The sequence below is a fragment of the Strix aluco genome, chromosome 5, assembly GCF_031877795.1.
Source record: "Strix aluco isolate bStrAlu1 chromosome 5, bStrAlu1.hap1, whole genome shotgun sequence".
NCBI classification, from domain to species: domain Eukaryota; kingdom Metazoa; phylum Chordata; class Aves; order Strigiformes; family Strigidae; genus Strix; species Strix aluco.
In genome coordinates this window covers 82,833,719-82,848,188 of record NC_133935.1, presented here as the reverse complement: position 1 = coordinate 82,848,188, position 14,470 = coordinate 82,833,719, and the positions used below count along the sequence as shown (strand labels likewise).

General features: G+C 38.8%; 1 protein-coding gene across 5 annotated transcripts in view; it reads left to right on the top strand.

Moving 5' to 3' along the window:
• The window catches only part of CELF2 (CUGBP Elav-like family member 2), a 386,251-nt gene that overhangs the window by 110,998 nt on the left and 260,783 nt on the right, over positions 1 to 14,470 (top strand). For 4 of the 5 annotated variants that reach the window (XM_074828028.1, XM_074828026.1, XM_074828025.1 and 1 more), the window contains exon 1: positions 8,552 to 8,732. The exons of the other annotated variant lie outside the window; for it this stretch is intronic. In XM_074828028.1, the coding sequence (XP_074684129.1) occupies positions 8,626 to 8,732 (107 nt within the window). In that variant the 5' untranslated portion in view covers positions 8,552 to 8,625. Of the gene's footprint in view, positions 1 to 8,551; positions 8,733 to 14,470 lie in introns of those variants that run through there. 5 annotated transcript variants of the gene reach the window in all.

Here is a 14,470-nt window from a genome sequence, read left to right as displayed (position 1 = left end):
TGCCGGGGTTAGAAAGAACTGTGGGCAGCATTGCACTGCCCATTTCAAGAGAGGATTCCATTGCCAGGTCTGCACCCATTGCTTAAATATTCTTCTGGAAACAGGATTTGTGAATAAAGTAGACATGGAGACCTCTCATCCAGTTATCTATGCTTAACCAAGATGCTGAGGTTGACCCTAGTTCACTTATGCTTCTTGCCTAGTCAAAGGGAGATTCATGGTGGGCTGAATTGGAACTGATTTGAAAGCCAAAAGTGATTATGCTTCTTGGGCTTCTCTGTTAAGTGCCCAAATTTAAGTGGCGTTAATCAGGCCAAAGCATGTCTGAAGGAACTGGCTATACAAAGAGTTTGATCACGCTAAGTGCAATCACTTTGGGACTCAGGATCCAGGTTGTTCACAAACCGGGATCATATCTTTATCAGATAGCTTAGTTTTGCTTGAGCTTTCTTCCCTCTGTAGCTTAGGATATGTTTACATCATCCACTAAAACATTCAAGCTAGTGGGAACAGTCTGTCATGGCAAAAAGCTATTTTCAAGGGGACTTACCCTACTTCTTATGCTGTTTTTATTGCTTCAGTAAGGTTTTGGTGTCTTGACACTCTGCTTTGTCAAGATATCTTTAAGAAATATTTTTCCTAGTTAGCTTACTACTAAAATATGTAAGTTTAATTTTTAAGTTACATGACAAACTAATAAAAGCAAATTTGCACTTAGAATCATAGAACCATTTAGGTTGAAAAGACCTTTAAGATCATCCAGTCCAACCATTAACCTAATACTGCCAAGTCCACCACTAAACCATGTCTTTAAGTACCATATTGACATGTCTTTTAGATACCTCCAGGGGTGGTGACTCAACCACTTCCCTGGGCAGCATGTTCCAATGCTTGACAACCCTCTCAGTGAGGACATTTTTCCTAATATCCAGTCTAAACCTCCCCTGGTGCAACTTGAAGCCATTTTCCTCTCGCTTGTTACTTGGGAGATGAGACCAACACCCATCTCACTACAACCTCCTTTCAGGTAGTTGTAGAGAGCAATAAGGTTTCCCTTGAGCCTCCTTTTCTCCAGGTTAAAGAACCCCAGTTCCCTCAGCCACTCCTCATAATACTTGTGCTCTAGACCCTTCACCAGCTTTGTTGTCCTTCTCTGGACACATTCCAGCACCTCAATGTCTTTCTTGTAGTGAGGGACCCAAAACTGAACCCAGTATTGGAGGTGCGGCCTCACCAGTGGCTGTCAACCAACACCCCCAGGTCCCTCTCTGACTGACAGCTTTCCAATCACTCTTTCCCAAGTCTGTAGCATTGCACAGGGTTGTTGTGACCCAAATGCAGGATCCGTCACTGAGCCTTGTTGTATCTCATACAAATGGCCTTGGCCCATTGATCCAGCCTGTCCAGATCCCTCTGTAGATTCTTTCTACCCTCAAGCAGATCAACACTCCCACCCAACTTTGTGTCGTCTGCAAACTTACTGAGGGCGCACTTGATCCTCTCGTCCAGATCATTGATAAAAATACCTTTCTCTTAAAATCTTGCACTCTGACATTTTAAGGAATCCCTTAGCCTAGAACCTCAGTTTGGCCAGGTTTTTCATTAAAAGTTTTCAAATGCATCCATCTTCTGGGTGTTTTCACAGCATCTGATTTATTTCTTCCTCTCCACAAATCAACATCTGAACTCTGAACTACAGGCCCTACAAAACTCTGTGTATTTGAGCACTAGAATCACCAAAAATCACTAATCATTTTTAAACATCTTACACTTGTCAAGTGTCAGATGACATGAGAAAGGTCAAAGAAAAATGTATGGTGTAGTAAATCTAACCGAAGATTTATATCCCAGCTCTTACTTTTTAATCAATGCTAATAGATTTTTAAAGACAAAAAAAGAAAGAGAGAAAGGAAGAGTATCCTTTGGATAAAAAATGTTAGGTAGAGAGTTTAAAGTATTAAAAAAAGTGATGTGATTTTTATTTTTCTATCATGCAATAAAATTAAATAGGGAGGGTAAGAGCTGCTGAAACAAGTGTTTGTGCTAATTCATTTATAAAATAATAAAAATTATTTTGTAGTTATTAGTTTTATTTTTATGGAACTGTATAGAAATTGATCCATTTCCTTCTGTTCAGAGCATATATAAAAGGAAATATATATTCTTTCTTCAAAGCCTGACTATTATCAGATAATGAATGAAGAGTTCTCAACGAGTATTTGTATCAAAGATCACTTCATCTGATTTGAATTATACAACTTCAAGGTTTTTTCCCTTCCTTATATGACAATGTCATATTATCTATCTTTTCAGGCAACTGATGATGGATGATGAGTTGTTCCAATAAACCTATATTTCATGTCACATAGTGTAGGAGTAACGTCCGCTTACCACGTCACATTCATTGCTAAAGGTTCTCTTGGTAGATGCATCCACTCATCTAGATCCCAGATCAGAGAAATTAAACTCCTTCCTCGTTTTCACTTGTACGTGAGTTTCCATTGAACGTCACTCTCTCTGATGATATATTGTTTTTAAATATCCACATTCATCCCTAGAGTTGGATACACTGCATGGATGTGTGAAATGAACCTTCTGCATAGAGCACCATAAGATCATTTTAAAATAGGCTCAATAGAACTGTTAAATGTGGTTCTATTTCTAATTTTAACTTCAGAGGATGAGTAGCCATTAAATTCTCATCTGTAATTATTAACATTTTTCACGTTCATTCATGTGTTAATATACACAGTTTATACATTTGTATATATTGTGCAAGATCACTTTCTTTAGATTGTGCTCCCAAGAACTCAAAGACTTTGATATTCCACATGGCACATCTAAAAGTGATGATCCTGGCATTACTACAAGTGTAAAATAAAGATATTCCTGTTTAGACAGAGCAGGTTCTACTTATACCTTAAATAGACTTTAAATTAAAGCAGAAAATAAATGATTCTATAACCAGCTGTGTTTGTTCTCTCTCTCCCTTCTTTTCTCTTTCTCAGATCTGGTGCTCTGTTGCCTCCTCTGTTTCTCTTTGCTCTTTTGATCAGCTTTCTCCTCATTCCCTTTAGTTGCAGGCCAGATGTTCTTATGACATGCAGATCTTTCCAAATAAGTATTTGCTTTGTAGAGTAGCCATGTCTGCAATCACAACCTGGCCAGTTGTAAGTTGTTTTAAGTGATGTATTGTCTTTAAAAACACACTGATCTGTGTTTATGTGTTAGAATTTGTGATTTGCACAAGCTGCAATTTTTGTCCCTTCCCTGTTGAGGGTGGGGGAAGCACTGGAGCAGATCTTTTAAGTAAATAGAAGGGGGATTTTCCTTCTGGTGCCACTGTCTTGCAGATGCTGAGATGCAGAGTCAGCGCTGCTGAATGCTAGAGGGAGGTAGCGCACACCTTTTCTAATGGAGAGAAGCAGCAGATACCAGCCGTGCTGTGTGCTTTAAATACAAAACTTTTTACTCCCCTGCTGTCCAAATATTAATCTTCAGCATTTACGCAATAATTTGTACTTCTGTGTTTTCTGTCTGCGCTATTTAATTTTCATGATGTTCCTTGGATGCTTCCAGGTGGAAAAATAAGTCTAGAAAAGACCTTTTGCATCATCCAGACTGACCTGTAGGTCTGTAAGTAATTGCTACCCCTATGATTCAGGTAGGAAATGTAGGCGTATAATCTAAAAGATCTACCAAAACAGACAAAAGGAGATGTGGGCAAGTGTTAGACTGTTTTTGTTGCCTGCTTAAACCAAAAAACCATGACTTGCCGCATCTTTACTGCAGGAGCTCAAAAATAATTTCCCTATTCCTGAGCACAAAGATGACACCCGCAGATATGGTGGGTAAGATTAACGCACACGACACATAGAGTTACTATCTGTCATGAAGACAGCATGGGCTGCACATGTGCAACTGCCTCTAAAACCAATCAGTAAGGTTTTACCATGAAATTGTACTAAGATACTTACTGGGGAGGAACTGTGTCTCTGTCTTGTGTTTTCATAGCCTGTAATGGTAAAGAAACTTCTCCACCTGTATGTACATACATAATACAAATAGCAAATGCAGGACAGTCTCATACCACATGGTTACTGCTCTCCTGATAAAAGTAGTATCTTAGATGTCAGGTTGCTGGAGTTTGGGACCAATATTGATCTCCCATATACAGCTATCTTAAAGACTGTATAAACAAAAAATAAATCAATGAAGGAAACACGGACAAATATACAATAATTTGTTCTAAATAAAAATTAACAAAACCCTCAATAAGAGCAGAGGTAAAGCCTAATGAGATACAGTCTTCTGAGTTATAGCCCATTTCCTGCTATTCACATTCACCAGTGAAGTGGTCCAGAGTACTCCGGTTCTAGCAATACTTGGTCTCCTGTTCCATGATTTCTAATAACATAAGAGCTGCCAGTGATGAGTTGCTCATTTTTCTTGGAGATTTCAGGAGGAGATACCTAAACAAACTGTCTGTTTCTCAAAACACACTGGAAAGGCTTTGCATGCTTCACTTCTGAAGCTGAGGACCATTTCCTTTCTACTTCAAACTTTGCATCAGCATAACATATAGAGCTGCTTCAGACCTGGAAGTCTCGCCTAGCTACAGCTTGATTGCTGTAGACATCCTGCAGGCAGGTTACAGCTGCATCTGGAAGTGCCAGACGTGCTCAAGGTACCTGAGCTGCACTTGCACAGTGGTCACAGTGAGCCCGGCGTGCTGGCAGTTCTGTGGAGCACAGGGACACACGCTGGCAATGCTGAAATGGAAACATGGGGTTTCCCACCTTTGCTTTAGACACGTAGGTGGGATTCATCTCGCCTAATATATGTATCTAAAAGTTAGGAATCTAATCCCTTTGTAGTCAATGAAGAGAGATGGTAATGCTCTTTAGTATAACTAATCTCTCCTCACTGACAGTAGAGAAACCCTAGATGACTAGCTTAGACTAATTGCTCAACTTCAAAGGTGGGATTTAGCCATCTAAAACAGTAAAATGTTATCAGATTAAACAATAGCTTTTCACACATGTACAAAACAAATGTGATTTGAGCCTAAATAACTGGACAGAACAGCAGATAACTGAGACTTAGACTGCAAGTCCCTCTTGTGAGGAGAAGACCTATTTTAAATGTTTATGCGACTCAATAATACACTGTTTTATACAGCTTTTAGTGCTCTGTATTATTGTCACACTGCTTTGAAGTTTATTGGGTTTTTCCATTTTAAAGACGGAGATGTGAGCAAGAGGTTAATTGACTTGCATAAGATCTGACACAGGGATGTGTGGTGCAATGAGAAAATGAATCAAGGCTTTCTATTCTTCTCATGATTGCACTCATGATTTTTGAGCTATTGTCCTGGACACTTGTCCACCATTTCTCTGTCATGAAATATAGTTCATTGCTTGGCTGGTAGTATTGCTTGTTTAGTGCAACAAGCTGCCATTGCATTTTGACTTCTGAATAGTTTTAAAATACTGTATGCAATTGGAATGGTCAAAGAATAATCTGAAGTAGAAGTAGAGAGCAGAAGGCATATTTTTAATTGGTATAAATTACTCATTGTTGCTGATTGGCCACAGAAGTTTTGATCATTTTGCCTCTGTAAATGATTGGCATTCCTGTGGCCTTTCAAGGATTTGCAACAACACATAATTAGTTTAACAAACTCATAGGCCATATGTAGAAGTCTTGGGTTTACATTAAATACAGGGCAATGAAAGTATTAAATTTCTACTGTATGTAATTTGTGCAGAACATTCTGCAATATAGACATATCAGTTATGAATCTACAATCAATTTTCATGTTGAACTTAAATTCCACAGCTGGACTTTCATCTTGAAGGAAGCCAGATAGCCCTGTGCATCTGGCTTAATCTTCCCTTTAGCCATGTTATTTTAAAGGCACTCCTACTTAGTACATCTTACAATTGAAAAAGAATACTCATATTCCCTCTCATCCTCAGCAGCTGTGATCCCTCTGCAGATGCTGTTCTGTCAGACATTTCATTATGTGTGATAGAAAGCATAGGTTCTTTTTGTGTGTCTGTGTTACCGCTTTGTGGATTATATTTTCTTTTTCTTTATTTATTCCTTTGGCCGTAGATGAGTCCTTCCATAATACTTCACTCTATTTCCTATTGCTGCTGCTTCGTCTTCTTTCTAAGTACAGAAACGATCAAGAACTTGCAACTGCGTGGAGCCACCCAACAGAAGCCCATTGATTCCCCACCAAAGGGCTCTGTGTGAGCCATTCTACTCCAGCCTGAAAAGAAAGCTTTGTTCCCTCAGCTGGTAGTGTCTTAAGATGCTGATCCTTGCCATATTTTTGGAAAACTGTAGCAGTTTATCAGACTGTTTGACACTTCCCGTTCAGCTGTATATTCTGTAGCATACTCTGGTATTTGCTTCTTCTCATACATCAGTCTCACGAGCGCGAGACTGGTCTGGAGCAGCCCAGGCGTCACGGTGAGTTATGCTGGGCACAAGTCATTTGGAGGTGAACAGTGAAGGAGGAGGAATCTGGAGTGCTGGTGGCCATGCCTGAAATGGTAGTAATGGATTTAGTATTTGGGGCAGGAGGTATGGGATTTGTCATGTTGGTTGAGTATTTTCCTGGCCGCCTTCCATGACTGTTCAGATATTTTTAGCATGAAGTACAAGCTATGTTGTCTCAGTTGACCTTGGAGCATGACATTTTAACACAGAATTGGTTTGAATTGCTAATCATTAAAATGATTTATTATTTTTATTACAAGAGCAACTAGAATCCCAGTCATGTTTTGCAGATGAAAAGGGAAGCAAATTGAAACCTGTCTTCTCTTGACTTTCAGTCCTTCATGATATCCATGTTTCCTAAACTACCATCTTCAGCTCTTTCTCTCTACATTTATTTAAAGTAGATTATGCCTAGGTTTGTTTTTTAACTTGTCATTTGGTCATTTGACAAGTATTATGTCAGAATGTCTGAAACCAATCCCAAGGTCTCATACGAGAAGTGTAGGACAAAAGGATCGTTTCTGTTGCAAACAATTTATGACCTTAATAGAAGTTCACAGCTGCTATCAGAAAGGCAAGATCTTGCTATCAGTATATTTATACTGGTGATTGCTCCCTCTTTGCCTTCATTCCCAGACTCAAGTTTACCAAAAAGATCAAGGCCCTAAATGCCAACTTCTGCTAAGGAATTAGAAGCAGTAGCACTGCATCAGGATACTGTGGCAGTATATTTTAAGACAGTAATATATAATGTACGAAAAGAGGTTCAGACCAACCACAGACATAGCCAGAAGTCTATGAAAGTTTGAATTCAAGTTTTGAAGTCCAGGTTTGTTTCAAACTCCATGTATTTGACTCTTACTGGGCTTTTCAACTAGTTGTCTATTTTGGACAACTCCTGTTTATTGAGTTTTGCATGTTCTTATGTTAACAGGACCTCAGAGGAAATTACAATAATTTTTGAGATGCATTTTACTGCCACAGTGGTGCAGAGAAGCCTTTGACTGAAAAAAAGCATCAAGGCCTTGTTGACTTTTCAGTCTACTAAATAAGCACCTACTCCAGTGTCTGATGTAGATTTAAAAAAAAAAAAAAAAAAAAAAAAAAGCCCAGCCATCCTTCTGCCTGAAAAGTAGCTCCATGGTTTAAAGATTTACACTGCAGAAGTTGAAACCAAGATGTGAAAATAAACTTCTCTTTGACTACATTGGAAGACTACAACCTGTTTCTACAAATTACATGGTGGATCTCCCAAGCAGGGCCAAAGAGGCTGTTTCCCTGAAATCAGTGTCACACTATAGTTCCTTTCATACATAGGAAGGGAGTAAATCATTAAATAACGCAACAACACCCTTTCCTGTCTGTGAGAACTGTGCCAAAGCCAAGTGTAAGGGTCTGGGTTAAAGCACACTCAGTTACTGAGTTGTGTTTTGGAGAGGTTAAAATTCGAGGGATTTTGGACTCGTGTTTTGGAGGGGTTAAAATTGCCAAGAAAAACTGAAAACTTGAAGAAGATCCCCAGGTGCCTGCATTAATGCTCCCCAGACTCTGATGTGAGCTGCCAGGTCCCATAAAGCCACTCAGCCTTGAACTGGGAAGGGAAGGAGGGAGAGAACAAGAGCTCCAGCTGCGACTCCAGAGCCCCAGAAAGAGCCTCTAACCCAATTCCCTTAAAGTGCACAAACCTCATGAGCCACAGCATCTGTTTGCCACTGTATTCACCGAGTTCACAGGGCAAACAAAAGATCCGTATCAAGCATGCATCCCTCCAGAGGGGGAAAGACTTCCCTCATTTACCCATAGATTTTTCTTCCCCTTTTCTTTCAGTGATATGTTTTTTCGGGGGGGGGGGGGGGGGGGGGAGGTGTTGCTAATTCTTTTTGGATGGTAATTAAGAGAGCTAACACCAGCTAGGCTAGAGTGAACGCAAACAAGACCCCTATAGGCAGCACAGTGCATTAATGTAAAATATGCCCAGACAACATAACTTGTCAGAGAGGATTATTTCTGCTTAGTGAATCTGCAGGGGCCCCTTTGCTCCACCACTCAGCGTCTGACTAGAGAGAGAAAGAGAGAAAGAGTAGCCATTAGTGAGTAGCTACTGTGGCATTGATGTTTGAGCGCACTTCTGAACTGGCTTTTGTTGAGAATATCGGTGCAGAAAGCATGCGCTGTCCCAAATCCGCTGTTACTATGAGAAATGAGGAGCTGCTTTTAAGGTATGTTGTCTCCTTTGTTTTAACGCGTGCTTTCGAGTTGCCTGGGCCCGCTGCAACTATAACCGTGCTGTGTATTAAGTAGTTTCCTTATTTAAAGGAAAAGACAGGCATTGCTGTGTGCAAGTAGCATTTTCCACTAGTTAGAATCGCACATTTCATGTATGACGACAAATGTATGGAGAGGGCAGGGAGGAAAAAAAAAAAAATTTTTTTTTCCTAAACGAGAGCTGGTATTTCTTTTATCACCTCGTTTGCAATATTTCTGCCTGCTTCATTATTATGCACTGGGCATGGAATAAGCATGGAAAAAGCTCAGGGAGACTCCATATTAGAGCTAGTGCCCTAAATACCACTTTAATTTTCACTTAGCCTGTGTAAATAGTTACTAATGCTCTACCTAGTCTTTGCCACTTGAAGATGTTTTAAAAATATCTAAATATTCCCATATGTGGGATTACACATATATTCTCTAATGTTCCAAGGTTTAGCGGGGTGCCAGCATCGACTACTCTTTTCAGAGACACACACACGCAGACACACGCACACACACACACATACACACAGAATTATGCTAGAATTGGCACCCCGCTTTGAAAAATGTAGTCTTTTGTTTATTTGCTAGCAGACATTGTAGCATTGAATACATCTTTTGGTCTGACAATGGGACAGCTGAACAATGGTGCTGTCAAAGTAGCTTAATGTATGTCTGGCAATGGGGTGGTTTGGGTTTTTTTTTTCTTTTCTTTTCTCAGCCCCTTTTAAATTTCCCTTAATCTTTTTGTATATGCGATAGAATATGAAGTGTATTGCCTATTTTGTGAAGCTTGTTTCATTTGATATCTGCTGTTAATAGTGCAGGGAGGGGGAGGTTTGCATTTTACAATCATGCTTATTGCATTAAGTTGGAGATTTATTACTAACCTCTCCTTTAACTGTGGCGAGAAAACTTATTGATTCTGAAAGCTTACAATACTGCTGTCAATCTGGCAAATACACAGTTGCCAAATGTGCCCTTGCCTGATTTTATGCCTGATCATATCAACTTTAACTGCTGTTTTGAAGATACTGTTTCTAATTTTGTTTAGGTAATGAAAATGCAATAAAAATGATAAATCACATCTCAAAGTGGGAGCCCATGCTACTTTCCATTTTTATAATCCAGCTATTAGCATACGTTAGAATTTTTAAGGTCAGGCAGAATAATTTACCTGGATGATTCCTATCCTAAAATCTAACAAATTATTCATATGACATTTCATGAATTATCTTTCTGTTTAGACAGCCATAGTTTAGCATTAGAACAGTTAACAGTTTTGGGTTTGCATTTGGCAAAATGCTCATGCACCTTACGCATTATGAAAAGAAATTGTTGTAAAGCTTTTGAAAAATCTTGAGTTACTACTTGAACAGCCACTTGTGTCTTAAATAAAATCAATTGTCATCAGTCTGTGGAGTTTCCGAAACTGTTTAAAGTCTTTAAATACTTTATATGTTAAGTAAATACATTACTTTTAGTAATAATTGTAATCGTTTTCTGAGAAAAAAGATATTGGTGCTTTCCATTTTTTGCTTAGATCCATTAAGTGTAGGGGTTTCATGCTTTTTTTTTCAAATTGGAATCTAGTGCATGATTTATATGGGTTTACAAGGGTCTCTTGGACCTCTTAATTAAAAAAGAAAAAATTAAAGATATATTGGTAGTGGTCAGAGCTCTTTTAGAGCATGTATTTTAAACAAAAAAATGTTTTATGGGGAGACTCTGAGTACTTGCTATGATGTTTTGCATTTTTTGGTTATTGTTGTTGCATCTCCTTCCCTTGTGTGTTGAGATGGTATAAATCAATAGGAAAGTGTTTATGTGAACAAAAAGGTAATATCACATAAAATACTCTAGAAGCCTAGAGGTTATGGATTATCAGGTAGTTCTTGCGTGCTGTGTGTTGTGCATAAACATGAAGAAAAAAAGGATGGTGTTTAATATAACAGCACCATGCTATATTCACTTTCTTGGAAGAACTTCTTTCAAGACAAACATTAACTCATTCACAACTGCTCTGCTCTGCTCTGCCAGAACTGGAGGCGGGGAGGGCAATATTTTTTTAACAAGTTATCCTCCTGCAGCCTGGGCTTTCTGGCAACAAAGTGAATCCCTCTCCCTCAGTTACATGGAAATGCCCCTTTAGTGATTGCCCAGAGTAGGGTGAATGCCACTTTTGTGGCAGCCACCACAAGACACTTTTATGGACCATTCAATAGTAAAACTGTTTCCTAAGCACTCTTCTCACAGGTGACTTCATACTAAACTTACAGTAGTTCCTACGTTTTCAGATAAAATGTTGCATAAAATATATATACTACAGATTTTTGCCTTGGATTGCCAGTTACTTTGTTCTTTTCCAAGGGTACTTTCTGACATTGCACTCACATCAAAGACTAATTTTTGAATTATTCTGTGTGAACTCTACTCCAAAAAAAAATTATTTCTATGCATTACTAAAATATTGCTTTTTGAACCATAACAATTATTATTATTATCAAAGAAGGTGAAGCAAATCTGTACACAAGCCATTTCTTAGCATGCTTTAACTAAAGTGTCAGCTTTTGAGAGACTATATGTTTAGAGATCTTATGCCTGAGCATCGCAGGTGTCCTTACCTTTACCTGTTTTGAATATCACCTATTCACAAAGCAATGTGGTGCCTTGCAGTTGTCAAACTTGGCAACATCTGTTTCCAAAACAGCGCTGAGAGCTAATTCAGACTCTACATGAGTTGTTATTTGTTCTTGCAATGACCAGGTGTAATGTCAAAAAGAAAGACCGTCCTCAGTCCTACCTGTCAGAGTAAGAGCAGGGTAGGTCTTACCCTGAGAACTGGTTTTCCATGCTGCCATAGGAAATGGAATTGTATTATATGTATTTATTAGCCTGGAGTCTTTGTCTTTATTTTTTTTTTTCAGATTCATGAACCACAATCTCTAACATCAACATGTTAATATTATCTTTGTTAAATTAGAATAAAACTGAAGTGTTTCTGTTATCAAACTTAAGCATAAAGGGATTGGGAGAAGCCTTGCTGAGAAGGACTTGGGGGTACTGATGGATGAAAAGCTGAATATGAGCCAACTGTGTCCTGGGCTGCATCAAGAGAAGTGTGGCCAGCAGGTCGAGGGAGGTGATCCTCCCCCTCTACTTCGCTCTGGTGAGACCCCCCTGCAGTGCTGTGTCCAGCTCTGAGTCACTCAGCACAGGAAAGACATGGACCTGCTCAAGTGGGTCAAGAGAAGGCCACAAAAATCATCAGAGGGCTGGAGCACCTCTCCTATGAGGAAAGGCTGAGAAAGTTGAGGTTCTTAAGCCTGGAGAGGAGAAGGGTCCGGGGAGACTTTATTGTGGCCTTCAGAACTCAAAGGGGGTCTGTAAGAAAGATGGGAACAAACTTTTTGGTAGGGTCTGTTGCAATAGGACAAGGGAAAATGGTTTTAAACTAAAAGAAGGCATATTCAGACTAGATATAAAGAAGAAATATTTTATAATGAGGGTGGTGAAACACTGGAACAGGTTGCCCAGAGAGGTGGCAAATGCCCCATTCCTGGAAACATTCAAGGTCAGGTTGGACAGAGCTCTGAGCGACCTGATCTAGTTGAAGATGTCCCTGCTCATTGCAGGGGGGTTGAAACTAGCTGACCTTTAAAGGTCCCTTCCAACCCAAATTATTCTATGATTCTATGATTCTATATAAGATTGCAAACTATACCTTTGGGGCTGAAAAACAAAGGAGAGCATTCAATTAATATTCATATCTAGAAGTTTTACTGCAAGTGTAGATTGTGCTTGAATACTTAAGAAGTCATTCAGGAGTGAATCAATACTAATTATTGTAATCAGGAGGGTTAATTAGCTGAAGATGCTGCTGATGGAAAGTTCACTGCTTACAGCCCTGAAAACACCTAAGTTGATGAAATCTGAAAGCGAGCTGTCTAAGAGGACTTTGTATGGAGAGAAAAGCTTGGCTTTCCTTTGGCATTTCAAGAGCCAGTTGTTCCAAAGGGGAAACACAGCTTGTACTTTGTGTTTTGCATGATATTAATTCGGGGGTATTAGAAGATGCAACTAAATCTGTCTTGACGATATTTTGTGGTAGTTTCTCATTAAATGCAAGTACTATTTTGGATAACCTGTACTGTCTCTGCAGCATTCATTTGTAGATTACCATAAATTAATATGGATAATCTTATGCATTTGAAATCTTGTTCCAGCACTGTTATTGGGAACAGTTATTTTATTTTATTTATTTTTTTACCATTTGTGTGCAGGTACGGTGTTTTTACATGGTATATGTACATAAATTACACATACTCTGTATCTAATATACAAGTATATATCTGTGTGCATATGTACACACACACACGTGCACTTAAGTTGAAACATTTTTTCGTTGAGGGTGTTTATTTCTATAGTACTGTGCCCTCAAAACTCCCACTCAGTTTCCATCTGCAAAAAAGTATTCAACTGCATGTAATACAGTTATTGAACAAGTAGTTCATGAAATTTAAGTTAGATCATAAGGAATAAAGACTGAAAAGAAACAACTGAAGAAAATAATTTTCTTTTCCCTTAATTAGAGCAGTTGTGTTTCTTAAAGTGAGCATTACTGAATTCAAGCAAAATCTCAATATACAAAATCTTTCTCACAAGTGAATTGTGAGAAGATCTTTTTCGTTAGTGCTGGGTGTTTGGACTTGGTTTATTTCCCCCTTTTCCCCTAGTTATATCTATTAAGGTTATAACCAAGATGAATGTCTGGATGTTTATTTGCGGGGAAAAAAAAAACTCACACACAAAAAAAAAAAACCCTCTCAGTCACACACACACACTCACATAAACCCCCTGAAGTCAAGTGATGCTTTCAGAAGAAAGAAATTCTGTTTCAAAACACATCCTTCTTTCCTCTCTAATGACATTAGAGATTATCACGTGCAGGTGCTATTTATCTTTACAACTGCTTTCCTATGACTGTTTTACTGCTTCCAACACATTTACTTGTATGTCAGCCATAGAAAAGGTAACTGAAAATGGCAGCTGTTGAGAAAGCATGTCGCCATGCCTGGAATGACATGCATTATCGGGGCAGCAGGAGTTGCTGGCTCTACAGCCCATTTCTACTTGACCTGCCGAATGATTGGCTGCCTGGGATGGTGATGAATCACTGGAGTTTATGAAACAGGACTGCTGGCATCCTCACAGAGGAAATAAAAACAGGATTTTTTTTTTTCCCTTCTAACACTCTTGCCATGGCAAAAAGCTTCTTTTTTTTTTTTTTTTTTTCTGTTTTGCTTTTGTGTTATTTCACCCTGCAGCGGAAATAAATGTGTCAATTAAAGTTGCTTTAATACTGTCATTGGCAAGTTAATGATGCACTGAAGGTTAACTATCTTTATTGGGTGGAAGGGAGAAGGAATTTTCCCAAATTTTGTGTAAATCTTGATGTGGACCCTAATTTTCTCATCTCTCAATCTGGTCTTGAGACTGAGAATAGCATAACTAGTAATCAGCTCGAGCAGGATGTAAAAAGGATTTTAGCTGCTCTCACGCACAACTTTATTTTCTCTGATAGTCTAAGGATCAGTGACTATTTCATGGGCTAATATCACACAGATCCATCTTCAAGGTTTCTGAACTAATGGCTAAATTGTCATTTCTGGAAAGCATCGACTCCCAGATTTGCACTCAGTTTCTA